This window comes from Heterodontus francisci, chromosome 46 (assembly GCF_036365525.1).
Source record: "Heterodontus francisci isolate sHetFra1 chromosome 46, sHetFra1.hap1, whole genome shotgun sequence".
NCBI lineage: Eukaryota > Metazoa > Chordata > Chondrichthyes > Heterodontiformes > Heterodontidae > Heterodontus > Heterodontus francisci.
Window position 1 is genome coordinate 21,065,642 of NC_090416.1, and position 14,986 is coordinate 21,080,627.

The window sequence follows — 14,986 nt, forward strand, 5'->3', positions numbered from 1 at the left end:
AGTTATACATAACGTTGGTTTGGCCGTATTTGGAGTACTGTGTGTGATTCTGGTCGCCGCACTGCAGGAAAGATGTGATTAAGCTAGAGAGGGTGCAGAAAAGATTCACAAGGATGTTGCCTGGTTTGGAGGGCTTCAGTTATAAAGAGAGATTGAATAGGCTGGGTCTGTTTTCCCTGGAGTGAAGGAGGCTGAGAGGGGACATGATAGAGGTATATAAAATTATGAGAGGCGTAGATAGCAAGAGTATGTTTCCCATGGTAGGGGTGACTAAAACTAGAGGGCATAGATTTAAGGTGAGAGGGAGCAGGTTTAAAGGGGATCAAAGGGGTAAATTTTTCACACAAAGAATAATGGGTATCTGGAATGAGCTGCCTGAGGAGGTGGTGGAGGCAGGAACAGTAGCAACATTTAAGAGGCATCTGGACAGGTACTTGAATGAGCAAGGCATAGAGGGATATGGAATTAATGCAGGCAGGTGGGATTAGTATAGATAGGCATTTTGGTCGACATGGACGCGGTGGGCCGAAGAGCCTGTTAATATGCTGTATGACTCTATAGAGAGAGGGCAATGGACAGAGGGTGTGAGATAGAGAGAGGATAATGGTCAGAGGGTCTGAGGTAGAGAGAGGGTAATGGTCAGAGGGTCTGAGGTAGAGTGAGGGTAATGGTCAGAGGGTCTGAGGTAAAGTGAGGGTAATGGTCAGAGGGTCTGAGGTAGAGAGAGGGTAATGGTCAGAGGGTCTGAGGTAGAGAGAGGGTAATGGTCAGAGGGTCTGAGGTAGAGAGAGGGTAATGGTCAGAGGGTCTGAGGTAGAGAGAGGGTAATGGTCAGAGGGTCTGAGGTAGAGAGAGGGTAATGGTCAGAGGATCTGAGGTAGAGAGAGGGTAATGGACAGAGGGTCTGAGGTAGAGAGAGGATATTAGATACTTGCGAGGTAGAATGGAACCCACATATGTTGCAGGCAAGACTCTTTGATCTCTGGGACCCTATAAAATTACATTTTTCTGCTGCTGTTGCTGATTTGCTTTTATTGAGCACCTCATCCTGCCTAAATCTAGCTCAGTGTGGAAATGCTGTGCTATATTTGCAACTGAGCTGTACAGACAACAGACCCAGATGTGATCCCTGTTCAGTGCTTAGTTCGCTGATCTCAGTCAATACTGCCGTAGGGGAACAACAACAACTGGATTCAGTCGCCTGAATATCACCCAGGCACATCGGCTCCTGATTGCTGCATGTGTGGTGTTGAGTACGGGTAGGAGTGAGCCTGATTGGAACATTCCCCAGTGTATTGACAGTCACGGAGCTGAAGGCACCAGAGGTTGGCCTGTGGCCATTAACCGGTACCTCGGAGATTTCAAAAGGGAAAAAAGAAACCTGGAGTTGGCCTAATTCACCTGAGTGTCTGAGGTCAAAGTCCTGAGGGTTGGTGACATGTCACCTGGTGCTAGCAGTCGAGGGTTGCAGTGGAAGTACATTGAAATGGAGAAGCAATTAATTACCATCAGTGAAGGTTGGACTGATTCTTACTCTATGTTTGTGCTAATAGGACTGCAGTAACTCCTGGTGCAACATCCTCACATGCCACATGAAGACACTGGACAGGAACAAGGAGGTGGTCCTTCATGTTGGCTACATGCTTTTTGGCAAATTCTTCAGGACGGTGAGTTTGAAGTTCTTTTTAACTCTCCTCTTTGGCAGCCAGTTCACCCAGTGCCCAGGTATGATAGTTCTGTGCTGTGTCGTTCTGGCTTTTCCTCACCCCACACCCAGTGATTCCTCACAGGGTGAGTTCTAGATTTGAGAAGTGGGGAAGTATCTCGGGGTTCAGCACCATTCTCGGTCAATGATCTGTCCTCGGGTCCATTCCTAGTCACCCCCGCCCCACATACACTGAACCCACGCCCCTCCACACTGCTCCATCTGGTCCCACAGTGACTACAGCAACACTTTGTTTGGGTGCAGTGAGTCGCTTAGATAACATTTCACTGGAACCCATGAGACTGCATTGCAAGGGTTTCTGAATGGGAATTTTGTGTGGCTGGAAACAGACATCAGCAGATGAGTGTGGGTGCAGCAGAATGCTCAGCTCAGCATTGCTGTAGCCTTCCAACATCGCTGCTGAATGGGAGCCCAGTCCTTGACCACCAGAGTATCCAGACTTTGTCCTTGTGAAAGTGCGTTGTAGGTTAGACGGGTTGCTGCCCACTTCCCTCTGTAACTGTACAGCGTGTGATTGCACGACCACCACTGAAGGCTCACTATAGTCACTGCATTTCCACAAGCCCTAAACACATGTTTCTTGATGTGATTTTACACAAGTACGATTGTACATTCTGACCCTTGAAGCAGCTCAGGACTGTGGGCTCTCAGTTGCAATGTGGGGTTAGAGGACGAGTTGAAACTTTCAACCCTCTTTTCACAGGCAAAGTTCAAATCTCTGAAAATCGTGACTACTTTCACTCTGGATGTACAGACACCTCAGGTCCTGACTGTTGCAGAGACAGCTCGATATCGAGAGGTAAGCAGTTTTTCTCGTTAACTTATACTGGAGCAAAAGGGGGGTTAATTACATTCTGGCAGCTCAAGTTCTTTGTTAAAATCCATAGTATGAAGGTTAAAAACAGTCCTGAATGTAGAGGTAGATAGAGAGTGGGTAAAATGTCAAAGATCAGGTCGCCAGAGTCTGAGAATGGGACTTTTCCTACATCTGATACCCAGTGCATACATCAAACACTCCCAGTAAGGTACAGCACGAGATTAGATACAGAGTGTGCAGTTTTAATGAGCACACAGAGAAGCTCTCTTCCAACTGCAATTGCCCAGCCTGGGTCAGCTGAAGCTCCCTCTACACTGTCCCCATCAAACATTCCCAGGGCAGGTACAGCATGGGGTTGACTGCTCTGTCCCTCCCTCTGCCTCTCCCTGATGTCAGGCCACTGCCGAGACTGTCAGTTTGAGCCCGAACAATGGCAGCAGATGCCGGGATCCGCGCCACTCTCCTGCTGTTCTCGGCCGCCTCCGCCGCCACCTGCAGCCCCTCCGGCACCAACCCCTTCGACAGCCTCCTGGGGGACTTTGCTCAGTGCCAGAGCTGATGCCGCAATACCTTCCTGCAGGCTGGCCAAACCCGGGAGGTGCCGCTGAGCACCTACCAGCGAGGGTGCCGCCTGTTCTCTATCTGTCAGTTTGTGGATGGATTCAGTGGTTTGAACAGCTGAGAGTGTGAGGCAGCATGTTTGGAGGCTTACACCCAGATGAAGGAGAAGTATTGCTGTAACACGAGCTGCAGGGAGCAGTTCCTAAAGGCAGAGAAGAGACAAGCTCCTGACAACACCCCTGAAGTTCCCTCGCTCTCCATCTTTGACTACATATCCACCCTATGTAGTGACGTTGTCAGTTTAGCCCAGAGTTTTATCTCTTCCACCTGGACCTTCTACCTGCAGGCTGATGATGGCAAGATTGTGGTGTTCCAGGCTCACTCAGACATTGAGTTTCCATCTCTGGAGTTGCATACCATGCGATCTGATGTGGGGGAGATTCTCCAGGAATGGATCTCCAGCAGCCGCGAGGAGCTGGTTACCGGGACGTTGAAACCGCATACAGCTGTGTGTCAAGGTGCGGAGAAGAGCGAGTGCAAGACCAGACCCCGTATTCAAACAGGCGTTTACACATCGAGAGGGGTTGCAGTCTCAACACGACTTCCTGGGCTGCATGTCATAGCACTCCGGCCTTCCCTGCTGGATCCTGGCAACCTGCCAGTGCTGTCCATCATGGTGATGTTGTGGCTGAGTTGTGCCAGTTTAGTGACTGCCCCGGATTAACATATATAGTCACAGCCTTTGAGCATTAACGGTGATCAGGAAGATGTGGAGAAGACCCGCTTATACGGACTGACCCCTTTCATCGCCGTGATATTCAGTGAGGAAGAGGATGTGGGGCATCTGCCTATGGAAGTGGATCTGAGTAAAACCCTCATCTAGTACTTTCCGTTTCCCAATTTAAAGAGACAGTCCCGGTTTGCTTGCTCGAGATACAGTTTCAAAACAAAATTGAGAAATATTGACACTCTTTCCCCCACTTGCTCCTTTTTTGTAAATGCATTCCCCCAGTGAAAGAATCCCATGGATTTCACTTTGTACAATCTAACGTCATCCAGAGGACATCGAAAATATCTAGACACCGCATTAAAATCTGAGTACCTAGCGGAAAAATAAAAGGGTTGACTGTTGCCTGATTTGGACTGCTGTGAGCAGCAACGAGTGTCAGCTGACTGTGCTGCAGGCAGGTGGAGGCTGTGGAGTTGAGAGAGAGCTACAGCTTTTCCAACAACTTTTACTGAAAAGAAACTTTTGAAACAAAGCAGTGTTTGGAGATGGGGTTATAGCACAAGAAGTTTATTTGATTTGGACTGTTGGGGAAGGAAGAAGAGGCTGGAACAACAAGGAATGGGGCTGCCCAATTCTGCAGGGGACTGTGCAGTTTTAATGAGCACACAGGGAAGCTCTCTTCCCACCGCAATTGCCCAGCCTGGGTCAGCTGAAGCTGCCAGGTTAAGGCGACAGCAGAACACAGATAGTGCCTGGGCAGCTTCACCTGACCCTAACCAGAAGTGTTTTCAAAGACTGTTTTAAAGCATTCTGTGCACAGCACTTCATCACTCTCAGCTTGTCTCCCCTTTTTCCTTACATCCATCAGCCTCGCCCCTAATTTATTATTTTTGTTTCTTTCTCGCATGCAAACCTTTTTGAAATTTGTCGACCTAGAATTGGGGTTGGGCTTGTTCTTCGACCCATGGCAATTTGGGCCCTCTCACCTATGTGGCTGCAGCCCCTGGCCACCTATGTGGCTGCAGCCCCTGGCCACCCATATGGCCCCTTCACCATTTAGATTACTCACCTGTAGCCATGGTGTTAAGAGCTAGGCCCAACCCAGTATGTCTATTGAGGCTCGTGCAAAGGCAATGGCTGAGGTTGTCAGCCCATCAGCCATTGTCACAGCCTCGAAGATATACGGGAAGGCTGTCTTTTTGTCTTTTTCCTGAGGACCGAGTTTACAGTGACCCTGGCCCTGAGCAAGGGGCTCACCGTGGGTGGGACTTTCCTGCCAATGGACCCCCTTGGGGCCACTGCGCAGCGCATTATTCTATCCAACGTCCCACCCTTTCTTCCTGATGAGCTCCTTCTCCTCCCTCGCCTGCATCTTCTTAGGAGGTGAGGTCGGGGATCACCTCAGTACTGCTCAGTCTTTGGGAAAGCAGCCTTTGGCACATTCTCTCCCTCCGCCGCCAGCTCTTTATGCAGCTGGCATGGGAGGAAGGCATGGAAGACAACTGCAAGGGACTGGGGCATGTTCGTAAGAGCTGCTCCAAACTCCAGGCTGCCAGTTCCACCTCAGCGACCCAGTGTGGCGCCACCACACCTCCCCTTATCCACGCAACACCTGCAGCAGTCACCGCTCAGGTGGTTTTGGAGTCTGCAGTTTTCACGGCCTCTGATGGGGAGGGGGTTACCCGTCTAAGTGGCAAGTGGAAAGAAGGCACGGCATAAAATCAAATAACTAAAACCACGTCCCCTGGATATTGAGGAGCAACCTGAGCCTGAACTCACCCCCGAGCCTGATCACGGGAGCCCACCTGCCTGTGGTTTAGCTCGGGTCCAACAGATCTGGGTTGAAGGAGGATGTGGAGGTAGAGGCAGAGACATCTACAGTGATGGAGGTTTCTAAGCCTCCGCACCCCTACCAGAATAAGAGGAGGAGGCACTCCTCCTCTGAAGAGGGCCCTGAGATACAGGGTCTATCTCCTGGCATGGATCCTCAGTCTCTCCCCATCACCGCCACCATCAGGGCCTCGAGCCTTTGGCGGGAGCTCTCTATCCCTCAAGACGGGGGGAGGGGGAAGCCCCTGTAAATTTGGTAACTCCCAAGGAGGGGAGTGAGGACCCACCTGTGGTGGGTGAGCCTGTGAACTCCCTTGGAAACAACACATCATCTGCTGTTGAGGCGGGTGGGGTTGGGGGGCGGGACCTGTGAGGGTCAGCCTTCCCAGCCATCTGTTACTGCTGTCCAGGATGTATCTGATCCAAAAGGCAGTTGAAATATTATGAATAGTGCCCATCTACTGAGCCTGAGGGCACTGTGGGGAGGTAGATGGCCTCCTCTCTCCAGCTCTGGACCTGGTTCCAGCTGGATTTCCAGAGTCGGGAGCAACTGCTCATTGGCCCAGGGACGGAGGTGGAGGGCCGCTGGCGTCCACAGGTCCAGTTTCCCCAGAGGGGCCCAGGGAGGACTCCTCTGCCATTGATCCTGGGCTTGAGATCGTGATGGAGACGGGACCAGCTGTTGCAGCTAGGATGTCAGCCCTACAGTGTGTGGTGGATGAGTTGGTCGCTAGCAGCGACTCCCCGGAGGAGGATGAAGACTCGGTGTGGTGCACAGAGGACGGTATAGAATCCATTGCCAGTGAGGCAGTGGACACCCTTTTGCCCCCTACTGAGTCTCCTCCCATCCCAATTGCGCAACTCCGGGACTTCCTTGCTGTTAGCAGGGATTGCTGCAATAAAGTTCAGATCTGGTGCTGCTAGTCAGGTACGTCTGTGCCACTCTCAAAAAGATGGGGTCGTGAGACCAATTGTGTGGCGCCGGTTCAATGCATTCTTCTCTGGGCTGCTGAGGGAGTGGTTGGCGATGAGCACTTCTGCTCTCTCCTCACGATGAGGTATTTTGGTGATAGGAATAAAGTACTTTTGACATGAAGATAACCTAGCCAGCCTCAAAATTAGCGGCAGCATGGTGTGCACTGACTATGTATTTTTTCTGCCAGTGTCACTGCCTTCAATACGACACGCAGCTCCTGGCGGAGAACATTAGTTGCGCCTCTCTGAGGGAGTTTCCTGTCTTTTACCGGAATCTATTCAGAGTCTGGAACATGGTCGCCTCCAGTCAGGGCGTTCCGCCGCTGGCAGAGAAGAGCGCCTCGGCTGTCCGGGCAGCCGGCTTTGGGGACAAACCGAAGGGCGGAGGAGTAGCCGAAACCCCCAGGACGCCCCTCACTGCGAGTGATGAGGGGGCTCGGGTTTGCGGAGCGCTCCCGACCGAGCTGACCCCTGCTCGGCTGGAACTGCTCATCGGATCCAGGCCCCGAAACCCTCCTCAGGAGCGGGTCCCGCACAACCCGAGCCCCCTCTTGGAAATGCCCTCCGTGCCATTCCAATCGGCGCGGAGAGGTCTCCTGTACGGGCTGCTCCTGCACACTCTCCACTTCTTCGCCCTCGTCAGCCGGCCGGACACGCCCTGGCGGTCCGTGTTTCCATCTGGCGGCGAGGGGAAACCCCGGTGGAGGTCTCTGTACGCAGGAGTCCTCCCCCTTTACATCGGGGACCTGGGGTGGAGGGTATTGCACAGGGCAGTCCCGTGCAATAGGCTTTTAAGTAGGTTCACGGACTCCCAGGCTGCCTGTACTTTCTGCGGCCTGGACGAGTCCGTGTGCCACATATATATGGAGTGTGCGAGGTTGCAGCCCCTCTTTGAGTATCTGAAGGGGCTGCTCCTCAAGTTCTGGCTGCACTTCAGTCCCACGCTCCTGATCTTTGGGCACCCGGTGCGGAGGGGCGTGGGCCGGGAGGAGGATCTCCTCGTCGGTCTGCTCCTGGGCCTGGCCAAGGTGGCAATTCACAGGTCCAGGCTGCGGGCCGTCGGGGGTTCCGTCCTCCCCAATTGCCTGCCCCTCTTCCGCGGTTACGTTCGCGCCCGGGTGTCCCTGGAGAAGGAGCATGCGGTGTCCGCCGGTATGCTTGAGGCCTTCCGCGACCGGTGGGCACCGCGGGGACTGGAGTGCATTGTCGACGCCGAGAATGACATTTTAATTTGAATTTTTGTTTATTTCTGTTTTTAATAAAGTTATTTTAAAAATATAAGTATGTATATAAAGGGGGCCTGAGCAATAAAGGCCCCCTCGACATGAAAAATATAAAAGGGGCCTGGGGTACAAAGGCCACCTTAAGAAAAAAAAACAAAAACAAAAACGGGGGTTAGATACAGAGTAAAGCTCCCTCTACACTGTCCCATCAAACACTCCCAGGGCCGGTACAGCACGGGGTTAGATACACCTTCCGCGACCGGTGGGCACCGCAGGGATTGGAGTGCATTGTCGACGCCGAGAATGGCATCTTAATTTGAGTTTTTTGTTTACTTATTTGATTTTAATAAAGTTATTTTTAAAAATATGTATATAAAGGGGGCCTGAGTAATAAAGGCCCCCTCGACATAAAATAAAAAAAAAGGGGTTAGATACAGAGTAAAGCTCCCTCTACACTGTCCCATCAAACACTCCTAGTTACATTCGGATTTGAAGAATAGGGCTGATCTCTTGCTGATGTGTCTAATTTCATGTTTAGGTGACTTTAGAGCTGATCAAACCAGTGGTGATTACCGTCTCTCTGTGGATTATCATCGGCAGCACGCTCGGGGGTCTCCTGCTGCTGGCTCTCATTGTGTTTATTTTGTGGAAGGTAATCGTCTCCGTTTGTTTATTGGTGCAGGGCCCTTTGTTAACATTAAAATCTGGAATAGAAAAATACACAGAGGGTAATCAAGTTGTTGGGAATGCTAAGTGCAGTTGGGTTCAGGAGACAACTAGATTTCTTTCTGAGAGGGGAGAGCAGAGACTGAGAATTTTGGTGAGAAGGTTGGTCTATCCTAGGAAAGAAGGACGAGGGCCAATTAGGCCTTGGCCCTTCGGATATGGTGCAGCTACTCCCCATTCCCCTGTGGTCATGTAATACAATTTATGAAAAACTCGGCATAAATTCCTCTCCTGCTCCCCGAGGCAATCAAGTAATCCTCTGGAGCCTGTGATCATTCATAATTCCTTCTAATCCAGCTAACCCATAATTTACTCTAAATGGAAATGTCTTCCTCTCTCAGCAACTTGTCAGGCTCCATTCTCACTGGCCATGGGCACCCACTCTCTCCATGCTTAGGCGATTTATTCTCTCTGTGGAAGGATATTTTTCTTGATGTCTAACCTAACTCTTTGCCTCAGAACTTTCCACCCACGTCACCATTTGTCCCATCTTCATCTATCTTAAGAAACCTGTCTAACCTTCACCATTTTAAAAACTTCAGTCATATCTTCTGTAACCCTCCACTCCTCTGATAAACAGCCGCAACTCTTGGTAACAGATCCTTAGGACTATGCATCAGTTTAGCCGCCTCCTCAGTACCTTCTCCAGGGCCTCAATAACACCAGGTATGGGAACCAAAACTGGACCCAATAGTCTTAAGCGTAGATTTCCAAGGCCTTATGCAGCTAAACACAGTGTCTTGTTATCAAAAGACAGTGGGCTTGTTGGACCGAATAGATTTCCATGTCTCTGAATTGGTGGTAATATTCCTATCTGCAAGCTCCAGAGGTGTAGAGACAGGAATGAAATGAGTGAACAGGACAGACGGAAAAAAACCTCTTGCATTAATATTAAAAAACTGTTTCCCCCACAGTGTGGATTCTTTAAGAGGAAATTAAAGGAGGAAGAAGGTGAGGACAAGGAGGATGATGAGAAGAAAGAGTGAGGCTGAGGGTGCCCCAGTACAGCACCCAGTACACTCAGCGTCAGGAATCTCTGACATGCCCATGCAGTCCCATCACACAGAGACTGACCGCTGTGCACTTCCTTGAAGCTTTTTTCAATTTACAAATGCTCCTTAAAGGGTCATGTCATCTTGCCCAAAACTCTTGGGATCAATCCAGGGGTGGGGGTGCCAGGAGACTATTTGTGTTCTGGCGGTTGTGAATTATGAGACACTATCTGTACGGTGTATTTTACTGCATTGTTTAAAAGCTGTTCTTATTACTGCCGCCATGTAGACTCGGCAGTGTGGGGTGTCCATTCCTGCCGTCAGACAACACAGCCCCTTTAACTCAGTCACACCCTGCCAACCCCACCCTACTGAGGCTGCTTGCTACTCACAGCCTCTACCTACTCTGCACAGCTGCCACCTTGGGACGAGAGGTCTGTGCTGAAAATGATGCCAAATGACATCTTTGGTCATAATTAAATGAGTTGATCGTGAAACATCTGCCTGCCTTCATGCTGTCAACCAAGGGAGTCTGTGATCAAACTTACAAGGAAGAGGAAATGAGCAAGGAGGTAACTACCAACCACTCAGGCTCCCAAACACTGGTTGGACCAGATAACCCAAAATGTACATTCACAGTTATTCTGTTTTCCCTTCCCCCCCCCTGCCCAGTCCATGATGCTAACTCCAAAGGACCGGGAAGTGCTCAAGCTTGTGTTCAGATCTAGCTCACACCCATGTGATGAGCATCTTTGATTTGCAAGAACTCTGTACATTCACAATTAGTGGTGCATTCAGGAGATGAGAGAACACAGTATTCTAATTTGTTCAGGTATCTATCAATCGGGGTTGGGTTTGAATGCAGATGTGTCAGACCAGGATCACGACTGATTGTACTGCTCAGACTGCTTCCCCTGCCTGGGGTGTGAGAAGGGACTGCCACCCAATCATTTCTCACTTTAGTTTGAAGGCAGGTGAAAGCTGAGGACTGAGGGAAGGAGTTGCCTGCGTCCTCAGGGCAGCCCAGCCATCTTTCTTACCCCTCTGATTCCAGCTTCTCACTGATACTGAATTCACTCACAGCCTAACGAACAAATATTTACGTGCACTTTATTTAAAGCTTTTCTTTTGGAAATAAACATTTAAGAAAATAAAACCAGATTTATAGTTTTGTCTGGTTATTGTACAAAGTCCGAATTTACTCCTTTTACGTTCAGCATCTTAGATTAAAGAATGGGACAGATGGAGGCAGCAATATTCCCACTCTCATTATCTTTGTGATTCTGGATATTAACACAGATCAGATGTCTGTGCTGAGTTAGCTACCCTGATTGGTAGAAATCAGCCCAGGCTCCTGCTGCTGATAACTGCTGACTGGCTCCTGTTGGGAATCGTGTTTGTGGATAACAGGCAGTGAGGTGAAAAAATTAAGTTTTGATATAAGATTGTTGCTGCTGCTAAGCTCAGCCATGTGAAGGACATTCTGTTTGCACTGATATATGTTTTCATTTCCACTTTCTCGATTGTATATTGATAGGAAGCCATCTTATGCAACAATATTAGCAGCTGTGAATGCCCGTGCAGTGGTAAAACTTCAGCTTCCTGCACTGGGATAGTTTCCATTCGCGACTACGCCATTCTGGACAGGGTAGGAAAGGCAGTAAGATTGAAAACTTGGCAGAAGGAGATAACGTGTCAGAGCCATTCTAGCAGTTGTTGGACAGGCAGCAAGGACTTTCCATCCCAACATTGCAGGCAAACGAGAACATGGAGAGAAGACAGGAGGAAAAAGTAGGAATAAAAACAAGAAATGCTGGAAATACTCAGCAGGTCTGGCAGCATCTGTGGAGAGAAGCAGAGTTAACGTTTCAGGTCAGTGACCCTTCATCAGAACTGGCAAATATTAGAAATGTAAAAGGTTTTAAGCAAGTAAAGTGGGGGTGGGACAAGAGGTAACAAAAGCGGTGTTGCTAGGACAAGGTCATGGAGCAAAGGCAAACAGTATGTTAATGGTGTGGTGAAAAAGTGTTAGTACAGAGAGGGTGTTCCAGGGCTGTTCATTTTTGTAATTCCTCAAATACTGAAGCAGTCTGTGCCCGCATGCAGATGGACAGCATCCCCTCAATGGGACCGATAAGTCCCAAGTAACATTTGCGTCACACAAGTGCCAGGCAACTGACCATCTCCTATAAGAGAGAGTCTGACCACCTCCCTTTGACATTCAATAGCATTATTATCGCTGAATCCTCCACTATCAACATCCTGGGCGTTACTATTATGCAGAAACTGAACTGGACCAGCCATATAAATACTGTGGATACAAAAGCAGGTCAGAGGCTGGGAATTCTGCAGCGAGTAACCCACCTCCTGACTCCCCAGTGCTTGTCCACCATCTACAAGGCACAAAGAGTGTGATGGAATACTCTCCACTTGCCTGGATGAGTGCAGCTCCAACAATACTCAAGAAGCTCGACGCCATCCAGGACGAAGCAGCCGGCTTGATTGGTACCCCATCCACCACCTTCAACATTCATTCCCTCCACCACTGTGCACTATTATCTAGTACAGGATCAGCAACTCTCAACCTGCAGATGCATGGAAGCATCATCACCTCCAAGTTCCTCTCCAATTCATACACCATCGGAACTTGGACATATCTTGACCTCTCCTTCATTGTTGCTAGGTCAAAATCCTGGAACTCCATCCCCAACAGCACCTGGGAGCACAGTCACTTCACAGATTGCAGTGGTCCAAGATGGCTCAGTACAACCACCTTCTCAAGGGAGTGTGGGAGAACCCGGATGGTGAGCAGGAGCAGAAACCCTAACCGATTGGCCCTTCCTTAACCTCAGGGGTACTGAGGCCAACAACTCAACTGCTGGCTAGGCCAGGAACTGCTAACTCAGCACAGGCTGGAACCCAGGTTCTTCCTGCTCTGTGTGCCTATTGAAGAAAGGTGCAATGCAGACAGGTTTGACAAGTGGAAATCATCTCTGAACAATTTTTTTTGGTTTATTTACAAAATAAAAACTTTTAAACCAATGACAGAGCAGAGATTAAACATTTACAACTACAAAAAAAACCCCAGAATGCAATACCAGATGACTCTCTTCTCGTGAGCAGTACAATTCCATTCTTAATTTTATTTCAAGTGTTTGACAGTAGTTCTTAAGGGGAGAGTTTTGGCTCCTGTTTCATTTTTAACTGCGTCACCAGTTAACATACATGTACAATACCTTGGGTGGGGATAGTATAGTGAACATGAAAGGCAGTCTATCTAAAATAAAACTGATCCTTAATGAAGATAATATTACAACAGATCCTGGATTTTGGGAAGCACCAGGCAAAGGGAGTAAATCACTCCCGTCTGCTATTGTATGGCTTGTGTGTGCCTCCGTGTCAGCTCCTGTACGTACTCAGTATGCCGGATACATTGTAGTCACTGCACCAAACAAGCTGGTACCAAGACCAGCAGCCGGAGTCAAAGCCAGGGATCGGCATCAGAGCAGTACTTGTTTGGGTACGTTTTGGACAGTAACAATACCTGCAAACTAAGCTAGTGTGTGGGACTCTTTCAAAGAGCTGGCACAATTATGACAGGCCGAATGGCTTCATTCTGTCCTGTGAACATATACAAGGTTCACACTTTACTAGGTTTCTTTCTAAAAACGCTGAAGCATGGGAGACAATGTTACACGTTGGTATGCGGCCCTTTGCTACACCAGGCCTGCGGCATCAGTGTTGCAGTGATATGTCTTCGCCACTGGCAGCCCTTGGTGAGTAACCAAACCAGTACTGCATCCCCGAGTCTGAAAAGTGGTGCTACACAACTGCAGCTCACCCCACAGGCTCAAGGCCCTAACCTTAGACAATTTAAACTGTCCATTATTTTTACTCCATGAAAGCCACTACCTTCCCCTGCACGAATTAAGAATAAAACCAATAGTTAATTCTGCAATTTGGGATTAAATTGACGGCTGTACTAAGCCCCAAATTGGTCACTGTTGAAAATGGACTCACACCATCAAGTTTTAATTAAACTTCATGCATCACTATTTACAAACCCATCCAAGTTACAGCCAATTTTAGCATTCAAGAAAGAACTGTTGATTATATAAATAAATGACAAAGATGTTTGGTGAAATTGCCCAATGCTATTTTCACTGTGGCACCATGTCATTATCCCTTCCCCAATCGCTGCTTCCTTTGACATTTGTTCTTCTGTAAGTAACATGGTCACACAGAATCTACCATTGAGTGTCATCACCTGCTTGTGTCTCGTAAGAGGCTCTGACCTCGCTCTCTCACTCCAAGTGTGCCGTTCAGAATATTGTAATGTGAAACACTGACTACCCGACACTGGCACTTAAAACTGTCATTAATGCTTCTGCTGTCTTTGCCCTAAGTGAGCATACCCTCTGGACGATGTTGCAGATTGAAGAGGTAATGGAAGGAGGAACTCTCCTTCATGAATACTGTCAGTGTATGTTAAAAATGAAGAGTTTCTGCTTGTTACAATTTATGACCTTATACAGTTACTCTAATGATGGCATGACCCTGATTCCCTAATCACATCCCACTCAACACAAACAGATGCTCTTTGGAGGTATGAAAAGATTTTTAAAAACTCGCCAAATCCAATTCCACAGAGCCGTACAAGCCACAGAAGTTGAATCTCCTACTGACACTCATTTTTGAGCTGAAGAATTGTAACTGTGGCCAGGTACCAGAGGACTCCTGGTGCCTGGAGATTCGTCCCCAACAGAGACAGGGTGAGGAAGAAAAGCAGGAGGAAGGAGACGCTAAATTTAGAGAACGCTGCTCTACAGTTTGTCCATGATTTCTGTCTGTGCTATAATATAACTGCCCACGAGGGGATGCAGTAAAACAAAAGAGAAAGCAGTTTCTGAGATCAGTGGCTCCCAGCCTAGGAGAGGGCGAGATGAAATAGCACTGGCCCTACAACTGTTTACTTGTTCCTGTGCTCCTGAATTCCATTGTTTCTCCTTCCTGTGACCTGCCATCCTTTTCGCACTGCACCATTTATTAGAGGATGTCTAACTACCTGTGATTCTACAGGGAGCAGCTGCAGCAGAACTGCCTGAAGTGGCCAGGATACCTGACAGCAAATGCAAGGTGCTTATGGGAGCTGGAGGGAGAAAGGAGAAACCATTCGCAGACTAGAAACCCATCAGCACTCAGTTTTAAAACTGAAAGTGGAATCCTTGGTTGAGGGGCAGAACAGGGAGGATCAGGACCTGAACCTGGAGCCCACAACATCTGAATCAGCAGGAGGTAAAATCTTCTGGTCAGACCATGTAATGGGCATTATCTGATGGGTTAGCTAGTAAAGGCCAGGGGTGTGGGAGAAAGCAGGCAGAGACCCTGCTCCTGAATGCTATTCAG

General features: G+C 48.8%; 1 protein-coding gene and 1 pseudogene across 1 annotated transcript in view; both read left to right on the forward strand.

Annotated features, from left to right (window-relative positions):
* The window catches only part of itga10 (integrin, alpha 10), a 182,549-nt gene extending 171,867 nt beyond the window's left edge, over positions 1 to 10,682 (forward strand). The window contains exons 28-31 of the mRNA XM_068022751.1: positions 1,554 to 1,667; positions 2,430 to 2,525; positions 8,401 to 8,514; positions 9,503 to 10,682. Of these exons, the coding sequence (XP_067878852.1) occupies positions 1,554 to 1,667; positions 2,430 to 2,525; positions 8,401 to 8,514; positions 9,503 to 9,574 (396 nt within the window). The 3' untranslated portion in view covers positions 9,575 to 10,682. The remainder of the gene's footprint in view (positions 1 to 1,553; positions 1,668 to 2,429; positions 2,526 to 8,400; positions 8,515 to 9,502) is intronic.
* Positions 2,974 to 3,987, forward strand: LOC137356806 (transmembrane protein 59-like; annotated as a pseudogene).
* Positions 10,683 to 14,986: the final 4,304 nt, after the last annotated feature.